The sequence below is a fragment of the Nicotiana tabacum genome, chromosome 17, assembly GCF_000715075.1.
Source record: "Nicotiana tabacum cultivar K326 chromosome 17, ASM71507v2, whole genome shotgun sequence".
Taxonomy (NCBI): domain Eukaryota; kingdom Viridiplantae; phylum Streptophyta; class Magnoliopsida; order Solanales; family Solanaceae; genus Nicotiana; species Nicotiana tabacum.
In genome coordinates, this window is record NC_134096.1 from 82,674,815 (window position 1) to 82,698,296 (window position 23,482).

The 23,482-nt window shown below is 35.1% G+C and overlaps 3 protein-coding genes across 3 annotated transcripts; all 3 read right to left on the bottom strand.

The window, feature by feature from the left end:
* Positions 1–477: 477 nt before the first annotated feature.
* Positions 478–951, bottom strand: LOC142171955 (uncharacterized). The gene has a single exon (XM_075235685.1). It carries the CDS (start codon positions 949–951, stop codon positions 478–480), a length of 474 nt encoding a protein of 157 aa, XP_075091786.1.
* A 10,055-nt stretch (positions 952–11,006) lies between these two features.
* On the bottom strand, positions 11,007–14,427 carry LOC107762877 (cytochrome c oxidase subunit 6a, mitochondrial-like). Its single transcript, XM_016581277.2, has 4 exons — positions 14,220–14,427; positions 13,549–13,655; positions 12,231–12,273; positions 11,007–11,249 (listed from the first exon to the last, which is right to left on the bottom strand). The coding sequence occupies exons 1-4, from the start codon at positions 14,335–14,337 to the stop codon at positions 11,215–11,217; spliced, it is 303 nt and encodes a 100-aa protein (XP_016436763.1). The 5' UTR covers positions 14,338–14,427; the 3' UTR covers positions 11,007–11,214.
* Positions 14,428–18,975: 4,548 nt separating this feature from the next.
* Positions 18,976–21,634, bottom strand: LOC107762878 (tubulin alpha-3 chain-like). The gene is made up of 4 exons (XM_016581278.2): positions 21,478–21,634; positions 20,456–20,690; positions 19,991–20,361; positions 18,976–19,815 (listed from the first exon to the last, which is right to left on the bottom strand). The coding sequence occupies exons 1-4, from the start codon at positions 21,568–21,570 to the stop codon at positions 19,159–19,161; spliced, it is 1,356 nt and encodes a 451-aa protein (XP_016436764.1). The 5' UTR covers positions 21,571–21,634; the 3' UTR covers positions 18,976–19,158.
* Positions 21,635–23,482: the final 1,848 nt, after the last annotated feature.

The following is a 23,482-nucleotide window of genomic DNA, read 5'->3' on the forward strand; positions in this document are numbered from 1 at the left end:
CAGGGACTATCTTTTTTATGATTTGTCCGGCATTCTGCTCCTTTACTCTATGCTTGACTATAGCTATCATCTTTATTTTATTTCTACTAATAAATACCTTAATCTCCTTTTATTTGTACAACTTATTCATTCCCCTTACATTCCATGTAATCAACTTCATGTTAGAATTGTAGGGATTTCAGTACTACCAAATCCACTCCTTTTACTACACTTGCCTTTATCATTTGTACCACCAGGATGTTGCTGCAAAATGTTCCCTTGGTCACCTAATGGACTGAACCCATTAGTAATGTTGAGTAGATCTTTGCCAGTTCTTGGTCCCTGGACATTCTTTGTAGCAGTCTTGCCCACTTCCATCTTTCATTTGTCTACTTGCTCTGGTTCCTGCACAACTGGATGAACAACTGGACACTTAGGCGGCTCATCTTTCTAAGCATCAACTGTCTTTTGCGGCACGCCCAGCTTTCCACCCTTTGTTTACCACTCATGCATCTGTTTTTTAGGATAACCTCTTGGCTGTTGTGCTGGTTTTTTCGGAGGCAGTTCAACAGACCACATGTGACCAATTTGTAAACATTTGTTGCAATACTGTGGTTGCCAATCATACCATATTTCCTGCTCAAATACTTTCCCATCTAGATCATGGACTTTAATAATTCGGGGCAGTGGCTTGGTCACATCCATCTCTATTAGCACTCTAGCAAAAGAAATCCTCTCTATCTTCGATGTACATTCATCCGCATATATAGGATTCCGCATCACACTACAAATTCTACTCAGTGATTCCATAAACCAACAATTAAGAGGTAAATTTGGGAATTTAACCCACAGAGGTATTGTGCTTAAAACTTCCTCACTGAAATCAAAGTTTGGCTCCCAAGCTTTGAGAATTATAGGCCTATTATTCAAAGTATGTGGTCCAGAGAAGATTACCTCATTCCTGTCCTCCATTGTACTAAATTTGATGACAAAGTAGTCTTCATTGTGGTAGTAGATCTTAGGTTTTGCAACAAAATTTCACTGAGCTTTTATAAATCTTTTCAGAGCTCCTATAGTTGGGGTATCCCCTACTACATATAGGATTACTGTTGTTTTCCATTTTTCTGTCTCCTTCTCTACATCTTCTTTTCTCAATTGCACAATTTTTTCACCTTCCTTAATCATAGGGGCAACATATTTTAAGCTCATACCTTTTGCAGCCAACCTATTGCTAGAGAATATGTTTGCCCAATTCTTCTCCTTATCAGCTAAGTAATGCATAACCAGGTTTCGATTCGCACCCCTACTATTTTCCCGATTCTCACTCACCTTCTCCTTTCCAGTTGTCTTCTCAAGGATCTCAGAGCTTGTATTTTTAGCCAGTTGTCCTGGATTCGTCTTCCCCAAACTTCTCGCATCAACCTCAATCGGCTCTGGTTGATGTTCCTTTGCAATTAATTGCACCGGTATCGTTGAGGCAGCACTCTTAGGTGTTGGTGCTAAGGGTTGCTTCCCCAAGCTATGGCTGGATCCACTGGGTGGCGTATACATCATGAAAGAGGTTGACCCTGTTACCGTAGTAATCCTAGTATCTTCCAGTTGAGATGTTTCCAACTCCATTGATAAAATCCTATTCCGATTGTTCTTCAGTATTTTCCTATCTGACAACAACAATAAGCCAGTCAAATCCCAGACCTTATATCTAGCTGAGGCTGTTATAAGGGGACAATATGAGTATCACTGCACAAATCGTACGAAAAATAGGAACAAACATTAAATCGAGAAGAAATATGCAAAGCAAAAGCGATAGCTAGTAAATAGGTTCGGCACTGAAAAGCGAAATAGTATGACACGATATTGCCACTAGCTAGCTTAGACAAAAACCCTACCAGACTAGTCTTATAATGGTACGAACTAAGGCAAGACTCAACTAGCTCCTAACCTACAACCTTAATACTCGACCTCCACATCTTCATATCAACTGTCATGTCCTCGGAAATCTAAAGTCTTGCCATGTCCTGCATGATCACCTCTCCCCAATACTTCTTCGGCCGCCTTCTACCTCTTCTCGTGCCCTCCACAACCAGCCGCTCACACTAGGGCTGTTCATTTAGATCGAATATTCGAAATCCGAACCGATCCTTTCAATTTCGGATTGGATCAAATTTCGGATTGTGTTTATTAAAATTTCAGATTTGGGATCAGATTCGGATTGGTATAATTTTAACACGATCCGATCCGAAATTATTTAGGCATGTATAAATTCTAAACTTTAATTCGGATAATTAGTACTTCCTTTAGATTTTCCTCCAAGTTATTACATTTACAATTGATGAATTTAGCTCTATTGGCACCATAGTACTCTCATAATTGTATAAACATAATTTTTTCTTACTGTACTGCCTCTTTTACAAAGAAAATATACATATGAGTTTGCAACTTTGAGGCATAATAATCCGATCCGAAATCCGATCCGATCCAAAATTTAAAATCCGATCCAATCCGATATTAATTCGGATCGGATTCGGATTGCATTGTCTAGAATCCGAAATCCGAAAATCCGATCCGAAATGTGTTAAATCCGATCCGATCCGATCCATGCACAACCCTAGCCCACACCTTTTTACCGGGACATCTGGGCTCCTCCTCTGTACATGCCTGAACCATATGAGACTCGCTTCAAGCATCTTGTCATCACTGGGAGCCATGCACACCTTCTCTCGAATATCATCATTCCTAATCCTATCCATCCTAGTGTGCCCCCACATCCACCTCAACATCCTCATTTCTGCTACTTTCATCTTCTGGATATGTGAGTTCTTAACAGGCCAACACTCAGCCTCGTACATTATGGCCGGTCTAACCACCACTTTATAGAACTTACCTTTGAGTATCGGTGGCACTCTTTTGTCACACAGGACTCCAGATGCTAACCTCCACTTCATCCATCCTACCCCAATACGGTGTGTGACATGCTCGTCGATCTCCCCTCCCCCCTGGATAACCGACCCAAGGTACTTGAAACTGCCTCTACTTGGGATGACCTGTGAGTCAAGACTCACATCCACGCCCACTTCTCCCGGCTCAGTGCTAAACTTACACTTCAGGTATTCCGTCTTCTTCCTGCTCAGCTTGAAACCTTTAGACTCAAGAGCTTGTCTCCAAACTTCCAGCCTCTCGTTAACATAGGCTCGCGACTCATCAATCAGAACTATGAATTATTTGGTATTATTCCTATCTGACAATTGAATTTTATTCTTCCGTGTTCGTGCTCCGGTATTATTTGGTATTATTAACAATAAGTTTCTCTTTTATATTTTTAGAGGAAAAATACATAGTTTACCCCGAAACTTAGGACCAAATCTCTATGACACACTTTCTAAGCACGGTTAATCTTTTACACACTCAATCTTTCACAAAGTGTGTCTGAGACTCACTTTTTTTTCTTGATCCGTTTTTCAAAATATATGTAATGTCACGCATCAATAAGATCGTGACACATGTTATTAACTGAAAAAAATAAAAGAAAATATCAAAAATTACTCTTATAACCCTGATTTAAAATACACTAACTTCCCATCTTCTTTTGCCCTTTGCCGTCGCCGGAGACCTCGAAAAAAAAAAAGCCATAACCACCTCCTAACCTTCACACAAATTCACTTTTGCAATGATACCTCCCATAACAAACCATAGACAAAGAGGGTGTTTGGCTAAGCTTATAAGGTTATAAGCACTTTTATGCTTATCTATGCGTTTGACAAAGTTAAAAGTACTTATAAGCCAAGTGCTTATAAGCCAAAAATAAGGCAAAAGCTATAAGCTGGTCACCCCTAACTTATAATTTTTTAGCTTATAATCACTTTAAGTTTGACCAAAATTTTTACTATTTTATCCCTAAAATATTCCTTTTTAAAATAAAACTCATGTATCCCTACGTCAAACCTATTTCTTCACCGCAAATCTATTTCCTCACGTATTGATTCAAACCTAAACCTTTGCATTTTCAAGTCTGCACTTCTCACTAATATTTGAGGTAAGCAAATTCTCTATTTCTTTGCATATTTGTATTTATGTAAACACTAGTGTCCTTCGTGATGAATCCTATAAAGTTATGCATTAGGTCTTCAATTATCTTATTGCAGTATTGTTCTGATAACAAATATTAACTACTAAAACTGAAGACTATATTTTGAATTATAAATCTTATTGCAAGATTATAGGAACCCTAACCTACATATTTAAACCTCTTTTCAGTTCAAACTATGTTCATTAAACTATGCTTATCATAAAAATTATCTTATCTAATCACAGTTATATTTAAAATAAAATGACAAATAGAATATTTTGTATTTGAATCGATCTCGAATCTAAAATTTTGAAGAAATTACACTCTTAAAAGTATAAACAGTTCTAAGGTTATTTAAGTTATTTTAATAGAAAAAGAACTTATCAGCACTTTTTTATTAAACATTGCAGCAGCTTATTATCAATTTCAGCACTTGTATTCAAACACGTAACTGCTTATTTATTAAATCAGCTTCACCACTTAAAAGTGTTTTTCCGCACATAATGTTTATCAGCTATTTCAAATCAGCTAATCCAAACGAGCTCAGAGATCGGAAGACATAAAAACTAAATTGAAACTTCTCCGTTGTTCACCTTTGAGAAAAAAACAGAGAGGAAAATGATAATCTCAGGTCAAATCTCGATGGACCTTTGTTAAAAAAATTCACTTTATATTTCTTCGTTTTGGTTCTTATGATTTTAGCACACGTTGCCCCCAAATTTTTGAGAGAAAAAGCATTACTCACAGAGAAGAGTAATATACGTTTTCACAGTCTTTTAATCTTTTCTGGGTTTATTTACAGTAACTATAATCTAAATTGAAAATTTTAAAGATAATACAGAAAAAGAGTATTTTATAGATGATTCTCTTTTAGTTGTAAAAACCTTTTAGGTTAGTTGGACGCTTTAACTCCCCATACTTTTTATTTTGTCCCTATTTTTCGGGTTAGGGGTATGAGGAAGAAGAAGAGGAGGACAAGGAGGAGGAGGAGAAGGAAAGTAGAGTTTGACCAATAATTTAAAATATATATATATATATATATATAAACGAGGATTGGGGAAATTATTTTTAAGGGTTCACGCTCTTATTTATTTGGTTACGCACTCACAGACCACGTAGCAAATATGATGTCTTAAATACACTTTGGAATAAGTTGGATGCGTAAAAATAGGATTTTTGGTATTCGATATTTTGGTATTCGGTATGATATTTGGTTTAAATTTAAAAAAAATAGTATTAAGTATGGTATTTGATATTTTAAAATAAAATACTGAAATACCGATACCGTACCGAAATATATACTCCCTCCGTTTCAATTTATGTGAACCTATTTTCTTTTTAGTCTGTACCAAAAATAATGACTTCTTTTCTATTTGGAAACAATTTACCTTTATGCAATGATTTATAACCACACAAAATATATGTGCCTCATTTTACACCACAAGTTTAAAAGTCTTCTCTCTTTTCTTAAACTCTGTGCCCAGTCAAATGGGTTCACATAAATTAAAACAGATGGAGTATTATATTACACAATACACATATTATTAGTTATAATATAAATATAAAAAATTTAAAATTTTACTTTCCATTATTCTCTAAGTTCATCAATTAACTCTAAGCAAGTAACAAGACATTTCTAATGATCAAATTTATTCTTTTATGTACAGCTTTCTCTCTCTAGGTTGGTATTTGCTAGTTTTGGACAAAACTTTTGTTAACAAACGTTTTTAGTTTTATACTTTCGAGTATTTTAATTAAAAATCCGTCTATGATTCTATGCGCTAGTTAGTATTCAAACCGAATAAAACGAAGTTACCGAACCGAATAAACCGAAACCGAAAGGAGAAAAATCGAACCATACCGAATTTAATTAGGTACGGTATTAGTATAGCATTTTAAGAAACCGAATACCGAAAATATTGAATCGAAATGTCTAAATACTGTACCGTACTGTACCGACCGACGAACACCCCTAATGTAAAAGGCTAATCGTGTTCAAATAGTGTGTCACCGGAATTTGATCCTGAGTTCCGGGGTAACTTATATATTTTGTCTATTTTTATATATTAAAGTGCATCGCCTAAGTTGTGTTTCAAAAAAATGCTTAAGAATAGATATAATAGCCTATGTTATATGAAAGACGATCTTAAAATCAAAATATTTTTGAGATTGTAATTTGAACATACTTAAACAACTTTTTTAAAGAAATCGTCTGTTTATATTTCTAAAATGGCATATTCAGTTACTAATATTTATTTTATAAATAATTGAGTTTTTTTTTTTTTTTTCCGATGCTGTGAAGTCAAATCGCTTAAGTTGTGTTTCACAAAAACGCTTATGGAGGGATACAATCCTATGTTATAAGAAAGACAATCTTATAATGGAGAAATATTATTGAAAAATATTTTGGAGATTGTGATCTCAATATACTTAAAAAAGTTTCTAAAGGTCTAGATTTGCCAGTAAACTATATGAAATTGTACATATTTGCCCGTCGTAAAAAGTGGACTCAATTCTACCCTTGCCGTATATAAGTTGGGTCATATATGCCTTTTTTTTTAACAAACCTCACTAATAAAATATTTAGCACTAAATTTTGACACGTGTCACAATCTGGTGCATTCCATCTATACCCTGATTTTAAATAATAAACCAACCCGACCCATCACTCTTATTTTATTAAACCGACCCGATATTCTTTTTTAATAAACCTCCATCTTATTTTATTAACCCACTCTCTCACCTCGCTTTCTTCTCCCAATTTTTCCTCAACCGACCACACCACAAAGCTAAACCTCTAGGGTTTCCTTTTCAGAGACAATTCGAAGATTGTATGCTTTTTCAAAGTATGTTATCTTTTTGTCTTGTTTTTTTTTTTTTTTTTTCTATTTGTGGGTTAGAATTTGTTTGTTTGTATTTTATATGTGGGGCTAGGGTTTCTTTTCTTATAATGGGGTTATTGTTTATTGATATCTATTTTATACTTTATCCTACTAAAAAATAAAACAAAGTAAATAATGTGTTGTAATTGATGATTTTGTCATCTGGTTGTGGTCCTGTATTGAAGCTGTTTGTTTTTAGGGTTTTTTACGTGTGTCTTGCTTATGGCTTTCTACTTACTGTTGTAGACCTTCACTTGTCCCTCTTTTTATGCCTTTGCATCTGATACAAACTGAAGATGATTGCTAAAGTGGACCTCGTATTTCACTATGGGGATAATTGGATATTTTCACTTGAAATAGTGTATGATAAAAAGCATGTGTACACTTTGTCTGGTTATGATTCTTGCCTTGTCAACTATAAAAGTATGTGTGAAGAATTTACCAAAAATTTAGGATTTAGCTCAGTCGAGCAACTTTTAGTGACTGGACCTTCGGGAGGTACTACCTGATAAGTGATGATGATGGTGTGAGGACTCTTCAGTACTTATTCTCTAAAGAGTTCAATATGATTAACTTTTTTGCTGTGGATGAGTTTGAAGCTATAGTGTTTGCTCAAATATTATTCATCATAAAGAGAAATATTCTGTAGACATTGATGCAGCTTCTAAATGTGAAAGTAGTTTAGGTGGTGGTATTTTTGATGATCTTGAAAGTTTTAAATATGATTATTCAGAACTTAAAGCTATTAGTCCAGAAGAAAAAAAGAGGTTGTAACTGATAGGTTAGAACATTTTAAGGAGTTGGAGTTAGTTATAACATTTAAGGATATTGAAGAAGCTAGAAGGACATTGATGCATTGGCTAATAGAAGAGGGTTGCATGTGATCAAAATTAATTATGTCCATTTAGATGTTATATCTCACAGGATGGCAATAGTGATAGCTATCAAATGAAGACATAGAAAGATGTCCATACATATGATCCTTGCTTCAAAAATCTTAGGGCCGATCAGAATACTTTAACTCACCTATTTAAGAGAAAAGTACAGTATAATCCTCAATATAGCCTGAAGGAAATGAAAGATGATTTAGAGACTGGATTTGAATTAAATGTGTCAATGTCTAAGCTTAAGAGGGCCAAGAATTTAGCACTTAAGAAGTTAGAGGGCAGTTTTGTTGATGACTATAAGAAACTTGAGGCCTATAAGCAAGAACTTAAACAATCTAATCCTGGAAAGTAGGGGAAATTTTTTTGAAAAGTAGAACCAGCTCAGGCAATGGAACCTCCTGATGTTTCCAAGAATGTGGGCAGACCTAGAGCAAAGAGAACCAGGGAACCAGATGAAGCAAGGAAGAGAGTCGGGGAGTGGAGTTACTCAAGAAAGGGAGTTGTGATGACATGCAGCAATTGTGGTGGGGAAAACCACAATGTTAGGGGTTGTTTCAAGGTAAAGAATTTTGATTTGGCTTCTATGATTTGTCACAACTTCTAATAATTTATTTTGGGTGCCAGGAGAAACTAATGCAGACACTTCAAAATCAAGAAAAAGGAAACACCAGAAAGGTGGTTCAAGTCAGACCTCAGCTCCAGAATTTTCACTTGCATCTGCTGCTTTTGAAGATGAAGGAATGGACTTTGATAGTGAACCTATGACACAACAGACACAAGAATCCTCTTATGCCACAACTGGCTTATCATAAGGCTATGGTTCTGTTATTAGTACTGATGAAGATCCACCTCTGAGGCCAATAGTTATTGCTGAATCAGAAACAAGACTTGCAGTTAGAAAGCTGCATGTAATGCCACCAACAGGAAGAAGAAGAATTCAATTTTATAAAGATATAGATGGAGTGGCAATACCATCAAATTTGCCTTACTCACCAACTAAGGCAACTTGGAAGGGGAAACCAACTGTCACACTCAAGCAGATCCAAGATGAAGCAAAAAAAAAAAAAGAAAAAGAAATTGAAGATGGCATCAAATTGCAAAGTTTAGCAAGTTTAGGAACCTTTTTGGGGTAGATGTCTATTTGTTAAAAACTTACATTATGGATAAAATTCTAGCTGTTGGTTTTTGCTGATTTCAGACCTTTGGGATATATATTTTTTCGGTTAAAAACTTACATTATGGATGAAATTCTGGCCGTTGGTTTTTGGTGAATTCAAACCTTTTCTATTTGACTTGAAATGGTTTTATGCAAATGAATATTGTTCTAAATGTTATTCTGGTTGTTGGTTTGTAGCTGTTGGATTCTGCTTGATTTGAAATGGTTTCAGTAAGGAAGCATGTGTATGTTTGTGGTTTTATTGTATAGGTTTCGAAAGAACTTATATGTATGGAGGGCATATTTGATCAAAATCGTTTAGTTGGAGGGCATATTTGATCAGATTGCATTTACACTCTGTTAACAAGTGAACCACTTTTGTTGAAACTCGTTCTAAGATGCACATTATTAGTTCAAACCATCATTTTGGGTTAAACATTTCATCTAGGTTGTTGCACACTCATTACATTAAGATCAAACCATTACACAAGAAAAAATTCATAAAGTCATTACATTCCATTCATTCATATAGTCACAAAATATGATTACATTCCATCCAATATTCAAAAGCTACATAACTTAATTATGTAATACATAACCAACAATAAACCCAACAATGATGCACAATAACATAACTAATACATTTTCTCTCTTTTTTGCATATCTCCCATCATTTTTAGTAGAGGAAGGGAGATTACCAATAACAGAAGATGCCTCCAAATCAGCAACTATATCCCCAAATGATTTAGTTTCAAGCTGAACAACAACAACTTTTTCCTTCAAATATATGGTTTCTCTCTCAAAAAAATCAGCTTCTTTTTTTAAGTAATCATTTTCATCAACAAGAGTATCCTTTTTCCTTTTCAATTTGTTGATGACAATAGTGGCTCTTGGATGAAATTCGTCATCATCCCATTCCGCATGATATTGGCTGCAACATAACAACTAAATTTGATTATAATTCAAAAACAAAAAAAAAAACTATAAACACAAATCTGAAAATTTAAAAGAAAACAATAACTTACACCAGGTTTATAACACTTAAAAAAACGTCTCCCATGATTTTCAGGAGTCCACGAAGTGAGGTGGAGCACAACATTTTCACATGGACAATTCCTTACACTCCGGTTAAAAGAGCTCGATGTTTGCGACATTTCACGAACGAAGAAAAGAAATAAAGGACCAAGTTTGTTGGAACTCAAAGACTAAACCCTATATAATTCTGAAATTGGGTCAACGATTTGGGAAAAAACCCTAATGGGGCAGCTATGGTGAGAGGAGAAATTGGGAGAAAGCGAGGTGTGAGAATGGGTTAATAAAATAAGATTGGGATTTATTAAAAAAGAATATCGGGTCGGGTCAGTTTAACAAAGTAAGAGTGATGGGTCTGGTTGGTTTATTATTTAAAATCAGAGTATAGATGGAATGCACCAGATTGTGACACGTGTCAAAATATAGTGCTAAATATTTTATTAGTGAGGTCTATTTAAAAAAAAGGCATATGTGACCCAACTTATACACAGAAACGGCAGGATTGAGTCCATCTTTTAACGACGGGCAAATATGTACAATTTCGTAAGCATATCTGGACCTTTTCCGTATATAAAGTATTTAAGTTTGGTAAACAATTTGAAGGTTGTGAAGAAGAAACAATGAATTGCCAAGGGAAAGATACCGGCACTAGCAGAAAAGTCATCAACACCGTCCTTCAAGCGTTCGAAGAAGATCTGTTTACAGTCATCTTTCAGCTCTTAAACTATATGTATACCAAAATTTCGGCGAGGGTCATTGTCGCGAATACCAAATTATATCACATGTATTACTCAAGCTAAATAACCAACCTCCATCACTCGAGAGATAGGAGTCAATCATATCCTATAAGTTTACAAAAACCATGAATCACCGGACACGCACCCCCCTATGTCAATAATATCCAGTAAATGAAGGTCATGCATTAAGGCATTCAGAATGCAAATTAGTAGAAATTCAGCTAATTATAATTCCCTCTAATAATGGGACATTTAAGAGCAACCATATCGAAACGAATAATTATCCCTGAATTCTTATTCTTTAGAAAGCACATTGTAAGTATACAGCAAAAGATACAAATATGTCAAAGAAAAGGCAATGGTTTCTTATAAGCAAAGAACCAAAAGTAGACATCTAATGAAAATTCAACAAATGTGATGATCCTCGCGGATGGATAGAAATTATTTTAACGCCTTCCAGAGAAACCACGCAGTTTCAGTGGTGCTTGACCTCAAAAAGCCCATCTGGACCTGCATTCACCAAAGGCCAGAGAGAAAGTATGGTATTAAAACAGTGTAGCCAGACAGAAGATCTAAATGCAAACACAAAATATGGCAAACATGGATATTACATCCTCAGAGAGATGTATACCACAGAAACTGTATAATAACATACTATAAGCACTGAATTAATTAATTAAAATAATGAGAATACGTGAAATCATGTTTAAATTGAAAACAAGGCCTGCAGCACAGGCAATTCAGAGTTTGGATTGATCAACCAAAACAGGAATAGATATGCAGCAGAACATGACATTCTTGATTTCAGCTCACAGTTTCCTATTCGCAACAGATGCAACTAGAAGAAAAATCCACTCATTTCATTATCTGGGGATGGTGCCAACAATATGTAATTAGTTCAACAAATCACATAATCAATTTATGCAATTCCAAAAGGGACTAGGGATCAAGAGAGCAATCACATAGGTAAAATCTAGAAGAGCAAAATGCATATATTGTACCTAGTTTCAAGGGCCATGCAAATTTTGTCCTACATTTTTGAATTGTTCATATAATGCACTATCTTCTAAAACTTTATGTGAGATTGAGACAAATTCTAGCTTTAATTAGTGTAATTGTAAAAGACTACTTGGAGGCACATGATCCAAATCTTTCTTAGTTCAGTATTTGCAAATAATTGTTTGACAATCAATAATTGCAAATTTTGAACTTCACTATTTAAAATTCTGGTGAAATATTGAAAAACCTGTTTGAGCATTTCAAGTGAAATAATGATTTTCATCACAAAACGTCAACTTTTTTTTCCGGATGAAATGCATATCCAAACATATCAACATCCAAATACTCTTTCAACTTCAACCAAATATGGTCCAAACGCCAACTCAATTTTTTTCAACCATCACGTTTAAATAAGTTAATCCATAAGTAAGAGTCCGTAACATGAAATTATCGAGAAGCAAAATGAAAAAATGACTTATGTCACATAATTACCCCATGGAAACTCCTTGTTGCGAATGTGCAGATATGAGTAAGCCTGCGAGCAGAATAAGCAACGGTATAATTGAAGTTGTAATATTAAGTCACACAGGATGAGGGAAATAACATATTATCCACTTGTATTCAAAAACATATGACAATACAACGGTTTTCCACATTGTCATCGTGAAGTAAACAGATCGAGACACTTTACTCCTGAGACTATCCTTTTAATCCCATCAAGCCACTTCCCTCTGTGCAACCCCAAATAAATCACCAAAACATGCATAACAGGAGTAAACCTTGTTGGGAATAAAAGTTAGATATTTGCTTCTCAGGAGGCCACTTGCAGCAAGTGTCTCCGTACTATGACTCGACTGTTCAAAAGTCCCTTCTATAACAGAAATCCCGCAAACCCTTTAAATAAGAGAAAAAAATGAAGAAGCTACTCCGCTCATATCAATTTAACTTCTCAACTACTATTTTAATATTTTATTCAACTACCACTTATATAACACAAGTCAAATTGTCACATAACATAGAATTGCTGGAATAACATTCTACCATTTCTTTTCTTTTTTCCTGATAAGTACATTCTACCCTTTCTTTACATTGGATATATCAACAAATAATGAAAATCTAACAATATGAAATTAAAACCATATTCCCCTATTTTGTCTTTCTTAAAGAAGACATTCATCCTCTTCTTTAACTGCACCTCCCTACTTACTGTTTCCTATTCCCTCCGCCAACCCTATTGCGCTTTATCCACTATTTTTAGGGCATTGATATCTTGCTTCAAATAGTATTGTTAACTACCTTCTTAAATTATTAGAGTTTCTCAAGCATAGAAGAGGAATAACTGAAAGATTTCAGAATAGAGAGAACTTATGTCATCTTATTCATAGTTGTATATATTTTCGATGAAACCAAGCAAAACCTCCATCATGGATTTATAATGTTCTGTCACAACTCTCTTTTTGAATTAATACAAAAAGAACATAAATATCCTCCTTGCATTCGTAAGTGTTGGCAATTTTCCAGCTGCTTAAACCTTTTAAGGCTGACGGCTCATCATGAATATGTGATATATTTCTACACATTGCACTTATGCGGTGAATTCATTATTTCTAGGCCATTAAGAGAATTTTTCCACTACTTGAAGGGAAGAAGCGAAAATCCATCTGATCGATAACGCCAACATGACTTTCTACTTTTAGCCTAAGGTCGGCATCTAAAATTGAAAGATAGACAGAGGAACATACTGTTGAACACAAAAAATCCAAATTCCTGACATTAAATAAAGTAAAAGAAATTCAAAGAAAATGCTTACAGGAGGCTCATCAGAGTGAGGGTGACCCTTTGACAGACAAATCGCAGCAAGAATAGTGCAGGAAACTATTCCAACATAAGTAATTTTCTCCCACTTAGAGGCTTCACCTGGCCACATCATATGAAAGATACACATCCAAGTTAATCACTTTAAGCACAACGAATCAAGCAACTAGGACTAATCGCAAACTAGTTAGGATCAGCTATACATATCTTCTATATTAATTCTGCTCAGGCCAATTTTATTCCAAGAAACTTGTCTTTTCTACAGAATTTAACTCTAATTCAATTTCACTTTAATTACATTCCAATAAAACATGTAAATATAGCACTTTAAACACAACAAATCAATCAACTGAGCCTCAATCCCAAACTAGTCAGGATACGCTATAAAAGTCTTCTTTACTAATTCGGCTCAGGCAAATTTTATTCCAACATCTTGCCTTCTTTTATGAAATGTAACTCTAAGTCAATTTCACTTAATTACATTCCAATAAAACATGTAAATACAGCATACACGGAGCATAAGATCTAGACAAAGTGAATAAACAATAGCATATGAAAGCGCATCCAGAAAGAAGAAAACTGTATATTGAAGATTAAAGATCGGATTCAATGCAAGTACGAATGAATAAAACCTAATTCAAATTAAAAATGAATGAGACTACATACGGGCCTCTTCCTCAACGGATGAGTGAGAAGAGAGGGTCCTCTTGGAGGCCGGAGTTACACGAAGAGCGCCGCCGCGGAGCGCGGAGCGAATACTAGATCTGAACATCGCCGTCGCCATTTAGGATTTCTCTTGTTCTCTGCTTGTGGATTGAACTTTCCGTCTCTGTGTATACTACTGCCCCTTGCCCTTGTTAAACACCAAATTCGCACGCTTTCCGTTCTCGCGCGTGTGAAGATATTCTTTAAGGGCCGGGTTTGTAGCCCACTTGGACTGTTGACTAAGTTTAAGGTAGCGTTTGCTTGAGAATTTCAAAAACCAGAAATATGCAAGGGGAAATTTTGAGCTCTTGAAAATTTCAAATTTTGAGCTCTTGAAATTTCAAATTTTTGAAATAATATTTTTGTAACAATGTCTCAAACAAATATTTTTTAAAAGTCACTTAGTTAGAACTTAAAAATTGTATAAATCTACTTTTGGCTGGAGTACAAACTATTATTAGCTCATTTCTAGCTGTCGATTAATAATTATATTGGCTTAATTAATTTATAACCATAATTATAAATTATTAAATATATGAATTAATTTGTGACAATTATTATTAATCTATAAACATTTGTGAAAAAAAATATGTGGAAAGATTGCAAAGAGAACTCGAAGTATGTTTGAAAAGATCTTTAAAAGAAAAGTGTTTATTGCAGATGTGTGTTGTTTTATCGCTTATTTAAAAGTAATTTTTTACATGCAGGCCCATTTTTTATAAGTTAGAGTGTAATAGCTCACCCGCAAAGTTAAGACACGTAAGAGAATTTTCTTTTGCAAGTACAAGTGCTAAGTATGTACTATGTATCAAGCTAAGCTTGATGATATCCTAGATATTAGAGGATGTTATTTCTCAGCTGAACATAAAAATCTTCAAAAAAACAAAAGAAACACTGAACATTTTTATGAAACTTTTGGTTTGGAATTTTGAATTCAAATCCCACATTATATTACACTTCACATAGAGAGATTACACAAAATCAGATTGCACGAATATGATTTTCAACTTATGGCCCCTAATTATGTTTACACCTACTTTCTTCGAGGAAAAGAGTAACTCTTATTTCTTTGATTATAAAAACTTACTATTGTAGTTCATTTTACTTGTAGAATCGAGAAAGTTGTTACTTATATTGTATTATGTATCATTTATTAATATATCTTGTAATTTTCTCCGAAAAAACTAGAAAAGAAAAGACAAAACCAACCAATATCAAAATATATTTGAATTTTTTCTTAAACGTTAGCACTAGAGTGAAATTTGGACAATTTGATATCAAATCCTATTCTTGTTCAATTTACTTGACATGCCGAGAATCTGCTTGAAAGAGAGGGGTGTCTTTGGGTCAGCTCGTGCCGTAAGATGTTGGATTAAGTCCTGCAACGTTTTACCCGCTTCTATAATGTGCTCTTAAACCTACAATACAAGTAGATTTCCAATTTGGTCAAGTAGAGATTTTGATCAAACAATGTAAGTAAAGCAGAAGATATTTGATCAGGATTACAATGACGAGATTATGATAAGAGGAATAAATAATGTCAGAATTATTTAGTGGATATACTTTTATTGATAAATGTTTGATTCATTCGACTAAAAATAAATATACCAGGTATAACATAGAACATGTGTTTGGTTTTACACTAAATAAGTTGAGTTAAACTTATATTTTAACCTTGAATTTTTTAAAGGATTTTGAGAGAAAACCCTTGGGAAGAGCATCTTTGTTATTTTGGGGCATTATCCCGGGATTAGTATCTTCGGGATTGTCATCTTACCCTCAATGTGGGTTAAAAATAATACAACAAGTATGGTATAACTAATCAAGGAATCCCAAAATTCAATCAAATACGAAATAAGATAAACCCGTATTTTAACCTGAAATTGTTAGTATCTTTTATCTCACCAACTAAACAGCCCTCAAGTATTTTTCTACCATGAGTAAGGCGCTTGATTGCCAAAAACCCAACTCAACTCATTCCACCATCTCACATATAGCAAGCTTAGGTGTTAATGCGCCAAATTCACGGGGGGAGCTGGAACCATGAAAAGACACCAATGAGTTGAAGAGCTTATTTTTTTATATCAGTTCACATTGTTCACTAGTTCAATAAAAGGTTTCAATAGGTTTACCAATCTAGACAAAACAAAGCATCATAGAAGATTAAAGATGGCACAAAATTCAATGGCATGTTTGGTACAAGAGAAGAGTTTATTTTATTGAATTTTGTATGATGGAAAGACGTCAGACCAACAATAACAAAGACAACAACTGACCCAATAACAACTTCATAAACTTCTTTTCTGTGGTCTAAAACCTCAGATAATTTGACCACTGAAAGACAAACAATGACTGACTCAATAACAAAGACAACAATTGACCAAAGGGAAAGACTCGATAACTGGTAATTAAACTCTCCTCCAAACACTAGTACCAAATTCAAGGACTCCAATTGCCACAGCCACGTTTATGAATGATGAGTTCCCGAACTCTCCCCCACTTCATATTCAGGGACAACATTTAAATCAAACTTGAGTCGCTCAGCCCGAATGTGATTTTTTGCTGCTTCATTAATTTTGACCAACCGCAGCTTCATTTCCACCAACTTCTCCAACCTTTCTTTATCAGGCGGTATTTCAGCGCCGGGGTACATTACCTTATACCTTAGTTCTCGACTTTTTCCCTTTTCGTTCTCATCTTGTATATCTTTGCAGAGATCATCAAATGCCTGAAACACACTTGATTTTCCCTCATCAGCATTCTGTAGTTTCCATTCACGAAATTTTTCTGTTATTTTTTCAACACTAGTGGAGGTATAGGAACATGGTTTTCCACTTGGTGAAAAGAGCAAAACACCAACGTCTGCTCCCGTCACAGTTGAAAACTCCTCCGCTTTCCTGAACAAGCTCGCTTTCCTTTTTGAGAAGGTAACATAGCGTGCTTCTTTTGACTCGACATACTTCATTTCAATCTTTTGCCTACCCCTACTCGTCCTCCTTGCCATTGCAAAAAGCAAATATAGAAGAATATTAAGAAGATGTTTTGGCTGAATAAGCCTGAGCAATTTCGAGAGAAACGCCTGTGTGATTTATAGTTGGTGCGCAGGTCTCTCTGTCACGTGTATTGTCACATTTGATTAAATGTAATTCATATATTCGGATTACAGAGAATCTGAGTCCAAAACTGTGTTCCCATTATACAGCTGAGACTGCAAAAGCTGAATTGATCCTCAAGACAATGAAAAATATTGATCTATTTATTACATAGTTAATGTTAATGCTATACTTACTATGAATAAAAAGCATGTCAAGAAATTGCTTTTTAAGTTTGTTAATGTTACTTCATATTCCACTTTAAGTTATGTTGGCAATTATATGGCAAGTAATTAAACACTAAATCGACAGGATGCATATATTACAACATATATAACATGGTGCTCCCTAGAAACAGACCTCTATATTTATTTATTCCATTCAAAATACAAGGTATGATTTAACATCTGATCCAATTCAATACTAATCCTTAGACTGACAATGCCTGGTGGCTTAACCAATTATTCTTAGTTCTAAGCCAGTGCCAAATATCAATGCAGAATGCTCCTCATTCATCTCGGACAAGGAAAACTATTTTATCCATCAACGGGCATGCAGAAAACACTATAGTATTCTGGAACTCTAGAAACAAATTCTTCAATAGATAAATTTAAGCGCAGAAGAACTGTGAAGAAAAAACTTAAGAGCTCACAAGCCTCAATTTTAAAACATGAACTCTTCATCGTTGCATACACAAAAAAAGTTTCTTCATTTACATTCAAGAGTTAAAGGAGTAATAAACAATGCACTTACACTACTGGAAATACCCAAATTTTCGACATCCAGGAAAATTTTGACAAACTGGGTTACTGATAACAAGTCGGTTGAAAATTTCCGTCAGTTATTAACTGACATTCCCTCGAAAAAACTAAAAAAATTTGAAAAAATACAGAGCCGGTCTCGCGGAGGTCTTACAAAGTCTATGTGTCGAGATGCATGATTCCCTTTTTATGAAGATGTAAAAGCAATTCAAGCGCATCATTTTCGTGGCTTTATAAACTTAAAACACCAAGCCCGATTGGAGATGCAAGAGAGACAAAACTTACATGCTGAATGGGAATCCCTCTCGAAGAAAATGGCCTTTTAAGAAGCCTCTATAAGAGAGAAACTTTTTTTTCTCGCTAGAGCAAAGGAGAAAGCCCCATAAAATGAATCTTGGTTGTGTTACTGTAGTAAAGTTTCGTTCTTTATTCCGTGGTTGATCTTTCAATTTCATCTATAAATAGAAGAGATTTTCTTTCTAGTAGAGCTCATTACGACCATCATAACCTAACTCCAGGGCTACTACGGGCTCGCTAAAGTGAAGATTATTCAGCAGCGTAAGCGAGTCACTCTTAACCTTATAGTGAACCCGCACGGTAAAAGGTCTCACACCATTAAGAGATCTCCACACCTTATATATAGTCTCCCAATATTTTCGCCAACTAATGTGGAACTTTATTCGTGCACCCAACATATCACGATCAAAAACAAGGATATCATGGTTACCATAGATAACGGACTTGGCTGAGTAAATTAAACAGCATAACTGTAGAAGTAGGGGGCAGAGGAAAGAAACTGATAACTGGATAAAGATTGTACGCCTATCCCATTTTTCTAAATCTTTTCAATATCCACGGACATAATAATTCAAAAGATGCCATATATTAAAACCAGGAAAAGTTTTAGCAGTGATAAAGTACATGTACAGAGTTAAGATATCTTTTCACAAATACCGTGACAGTGCTAAATCAGCATATATACTGAAATCAAGAAAAGGCAATAAGAAAAACAGCTAATAATCAGTCACACATACTCTCTCCCCTCAATCAGTATTCTTCTCCTTCACTACCCTCTTCACCCTGGCCATACTCAGCACCCACCTCCTCGTAATCTTTCTCAAGGGCAGCAAGATCCTCCCGTGCTTCAGAAAACTCGCCTTCCTCCATGCCTTCACCAACATACCAATGAACAAAGGCTCTCTTCGCATACATTAGATCGAACTTGTGGTCGATTCTTGAGAAAACCTCAGCAACACTGGTGGAATTGGATATCATACATACTGCTCTCTGTACCTTGGCCAAATCGCCTCCAGGGACAACGGTTGGAGTCTGGTAATTGATACCACACTTAAAGCCTGTGGGACACCAATCCACAAATTGAATGCTGCGCTTGGTTTTGATAATGGATACAGCAGCATTCACATCCTTGGGCACTACATCCCCTCGATACATCAGGCAGCACGCCATGTACTTGCCACGACGTGGATCACACTTGGCCATCATAGAAGCTGGTTCAAAAGCAGTAGTGGTGATTTCTGCCACGGAATGTTGTTCGTGGTGAGCTTTCTCAGCTGATATAACCGGGGCATAAGATGAAAGCATGAAGTGGATCCTTGGGTACGGAACCAGGTTAGTCTGAAATTCATTCACATCAACATTCAACGCTCCATCAAACCGCAAAGAAGCAGTCAGGGATGAGATCACCTGATCAAAAAACAAGTTAGAAAACTCACTTCATTTATAAGATGTTCGGCTAATCCAATCCAAATACACTCTTAACATGGTGTGGTCTATCCTTACACCTTATAAGATTGTTTTCCTTATAAATTTCCAATGTGGAACCCTGTATAAGAGAAACGGAATAAAAAAGGGCCAATACCTGAGAGACGAGTCGGTTCAAGTTGGTGTAGGTGGGGCGTTCAATGTCAAGGGAGCGACGACAAATGTCATAAATTGCCTCATTATCAAGCAAGACGGAAACATCTGTGTGTTCAAGGAGGGAGTGGGTTGAGAGAACACTATTGTATGGTTCCACCACAGAAGTTGAAACCTGAGGAGAGGGATACACCGTAAAGCCAAGCTTGGATTTTTTGCCATAGTCCACTGACAAGCGTTCTAACAGTAGTGAACCCAAGCCAGAACCAGTACCTCCACCAACGGCATTAAAGACCAAAAAGCCCTGCAGACCTGTGCAGTTATCTGCCAGCTTTCTGATACGATCCAAGCAAAGATCAACTATCTCCCTTCCAACTGGTTAATTAAAGAAAAAAAAAACTCTCATTAATTCATGAGAATTACATGGAAAATAAGATACAATTGAATTAGCTAGGTGGAGAAAGTGCACTTGTATAGTGGCCTCGCGCAAAGTTGTTGGCAGCGTCTTCTTTGCCACTGATCAATTGTTCAGGGTGAAATAACTGACGATATGCTCCAGTTCTCACTTCATCAATAACAGTGGGCTCAAGATCAACAAAGACGGCTCGAGGAACGTGCTTCCCTGAACTGGTTTCGCTGAAAAATGTATTGAAGGCATCGTCACCTCCCCCAACAGTCTTATCACTTGGCATCTGCCCATCAGGCTATCAAAGACACAAATAGCTTAGTGGGGTGGAAAACACTAATTGACAGTATCATTTACTCTTTGCTTAAGAGATTTCAAAATAGCTTAATTCCATACTTTCAGTTGCCACTAAGAACAACTATTCCATCATATATACTTAAATTAATTTGGTACGGGGAAAAGTAGCACATTCTCTTGATAGTCTTTGATCTCATTGTTTGGTATCGATGGATGTAGAAAGTTTTCCACGGAAATTATTTTCTATTAAAGTCAAATTCGGAGATTTCATATCATTGGCTTCAATTATCCCAGTGTTGCTTATATCCCTAAGACTTGGTGAGGCCCTAAAACGGTATTGTATATGACTAATAACTCTATAGAAATTTGCAGTGGATGTCAATTCCTCTCAAACTTGTCTTTGGATGAGAGCTTCATGACCAAAATGTAGGTTTTTATTTGTTCCTTAATTCCTCACAATAGCATTAGAGTGTAAATTCTCAAGTCTTTGCCCTATATCTTTGTTGGCAGAATTACATGGTCTTCTTATGAATAAAGATCATTTTATTTCGCAAATATCCCGACTCTTATTCCATGCCACAACCAACATATCATAGACATTTAAATTTTCAGCAGCATTTAATACTCTAGAGTTTAGAGTCTAAAGTCTGAAAGATCACGAAACATTATCCTCAGTCTATGTCATAAGCCTTGTACGAGTAGCATATGTAATACGTAAATGTTTATACCCAAACAAACAATAGAAACATTTTCTTCTGCGCCAAGTAACAAGAAAATGAAGAAAATACCTGAATGCCATGTTCGAGGCAGTAAAGTTCCCAGCAAGCATTGCCGACCTGAATACCGGCCTGGCCAATGTGAATGGAAATGCACTCCCTCATTTTCTCTTTTTAATTTGTTCAATGAAATTTGCAGAATGAGCGAGCAATTGAATCAACAAAGAATTGGTGCTTATGAAGACGTCACACTATCTTAATTCCGAATTTGAATGCACGTTGTGCTCTGATCCTCCCCTTGTTCTCTGCTTCTACGGGGACATCATAAAATAAATGGAGGACAGTGACCACTGGTTCTTTGTTTGTTACGAGGAAATATTTCTTTTTATCATGAAACTAATTCGTAAATGTCATTTTATTTATTTCCATCAACTGATATTTCTTTCTTTCCAAAATTAAAGAATACATAACAAATAAAAAAGGAAATTAGTGAAGTATCTTGAAATAATCATTTCGTTTTCACCCTTTTTCCTTCCTCTTCCGCACGTCGGGAAAAAGAGAGAATAAGATCAGAAAGAGCGAATATTCTAACTTTGACTTAAGTGGACAAAATCTCATTTTGTTTATGTTAATTTGTTTATACAAGTTCTCATCAAACTCAAGCAAGATTAAGAATAATCGTTATTCTTTGCTGACAAAAAAAAAATGAAGTCATATCAAACAGTAGTAATATTTTATGTAGCATCTCCCGTCAGTGGCGGATGTAGAGTATAGGTCGGGAACCCAGTAACTTTTGCGGAGACCGGGAACCCAGTAGCTTTTGCGGAGACCCTAAGGTATTGAAAATGACTCAATTTTGTCCTCCTTACACCTATTGGGCCATAAATGCCTTTAGCATTAGTTTTTGGGCTCAAACTTACCCCTATATCTAACAGAAGGGCCAACAATACCTTTAACGTATTAAAAATGGCTCAAAAATACCTTCCGTTAACTTTTTGGTCCGTAAATGCCCGTAACGTTTGTTTTTGGGCTCAAACTTATCCATATATCTAACATAACTAACCTGGTCAAATATTTGACTTTAACTTCGGCATGTGGCATTTTCTTAATCTGCCACGTGTATTATTTGTATTAAATAAACTCACCTGTATCTTTTAAAATACCCAACGACCCTAATCCGCTCCTATATATTTGGACGGTAAGCTAAAAATAATTACATTCGCTAGTTAAATATAAAAAAAATATACATTGATTATATATAAAAATATGTATATTATACATTAATATTTTAATATATATTTTACATGATATTATTTTTAAAAAAAATTATACGGTGTAGTTTTTCCTATTAATTATGATAAATCTTAACAAGTTTAACAAATATAAATTTTAATTTGCAAACATAAAAATAATAATGTTCTATTTATATGATTCTAAAGGAGAAGCAAAGAAATTGATGGAAAGGAAACTATTTTAAACCTTTAATTATATACATATCCAACTACTTAGCACATTAATGGACTTCACATGATCTTTTCAATGGGAACTAGTAGTGTTTTAATATATAACGATAGAGCTAAAATATTAGCAAAAACTGTCGTTCCTTTGTCAAGATTTGCTTAATAAATTCGAGTTATAGATCATAATTAATAGGGAAAACTATACCGTATAATTTCTCCTAAAAATAATATCATGTAAAATATATATTAAAATATTAATGTATAATATACATATTTTTATATATTTAACTAACGAATGTAATTATTTTTAACCGACCGTCCAAATATATATGAACTGGTCAGGGTCGTTGGATATTTTAAAAGATACAAGTGGGTTTATTTAATACAAATAATACACGTGCGGATTAAGAAAATGCCACATGGCGAAGTTAAAGTCAAAAAATTGACCAGGTTAGTTCTGTTAGATATATGGGTAAGTTTGAGCCCAAAAACAAACGTTAGGGGCATTTGCGGATCAAAAGGTTAACAGATGGTATTTCTGAGCCATTTTCAATACGTTAGGGGTTTTGTTGGCCCTTCTTTTAGATATATGGGTAAGTTTGAGCTCAAAAACTAAC

What these genes read in the sequence shown, in the direction of transcription:
- LOC142171955 (XM_075235685.1), bottom strand. Translation starts at nt 951, where the DNA reads ATGGAGGACAGGAATGAGGTAATCTTCTCTGGACCACATACTTTGAAT.
- LOC107762877 (XM_016581277.2), bottom strand. Translation starts at nt 14,337, where the DNA reads ATGGCGACGGCGATGTTCAGATCTAGTATTCGCTCCGCGCTCCGCGGC. An exon ending in ATCCGTTGAGGAAGAGGCCC is followed by an intron (nt 13,656 to 14,219) that starts GTATGTAGTCTC and finishes TGATGTGGCCAG; the next exon opens with GTGAAGCCTCTAAGTGGGAG. An exon ending in CTCACTCTGATGAGCCTCCT is followed by an intron (nt 12,274 to 13,548) that starts GTAAGCATTTTC and finishes TTCTGCTCGCAG; the next exon opens with GCTTACTCATATCTGCACAT.
- LOC107762878 (XM_016581278.2), bottom strand. Translation starts at nt 21,570, where the DNA reads ATGAGGGAGTGCATTTCCATTCACATTGGCCAGGCCGGTATTCAGGTC. An exon ending in GCCTCGAACATGGCATTCAG is followed by an intron (nt 20,691 to 21,477) that starts GTATTTTCTTCA and finishes TGTCTTTGATAG; the next exon opens with CCTGATGGGCAGATGCCAAG. An exon ending in TGAACCGACTCGTCTCTCAG is followed by an intron (nt 19,816 to 19,990) that starts GTATTGGCCCTT and finishes TTTTTTGATCAG; the next exon opens with GTGATCTCATCCCTGACTGC.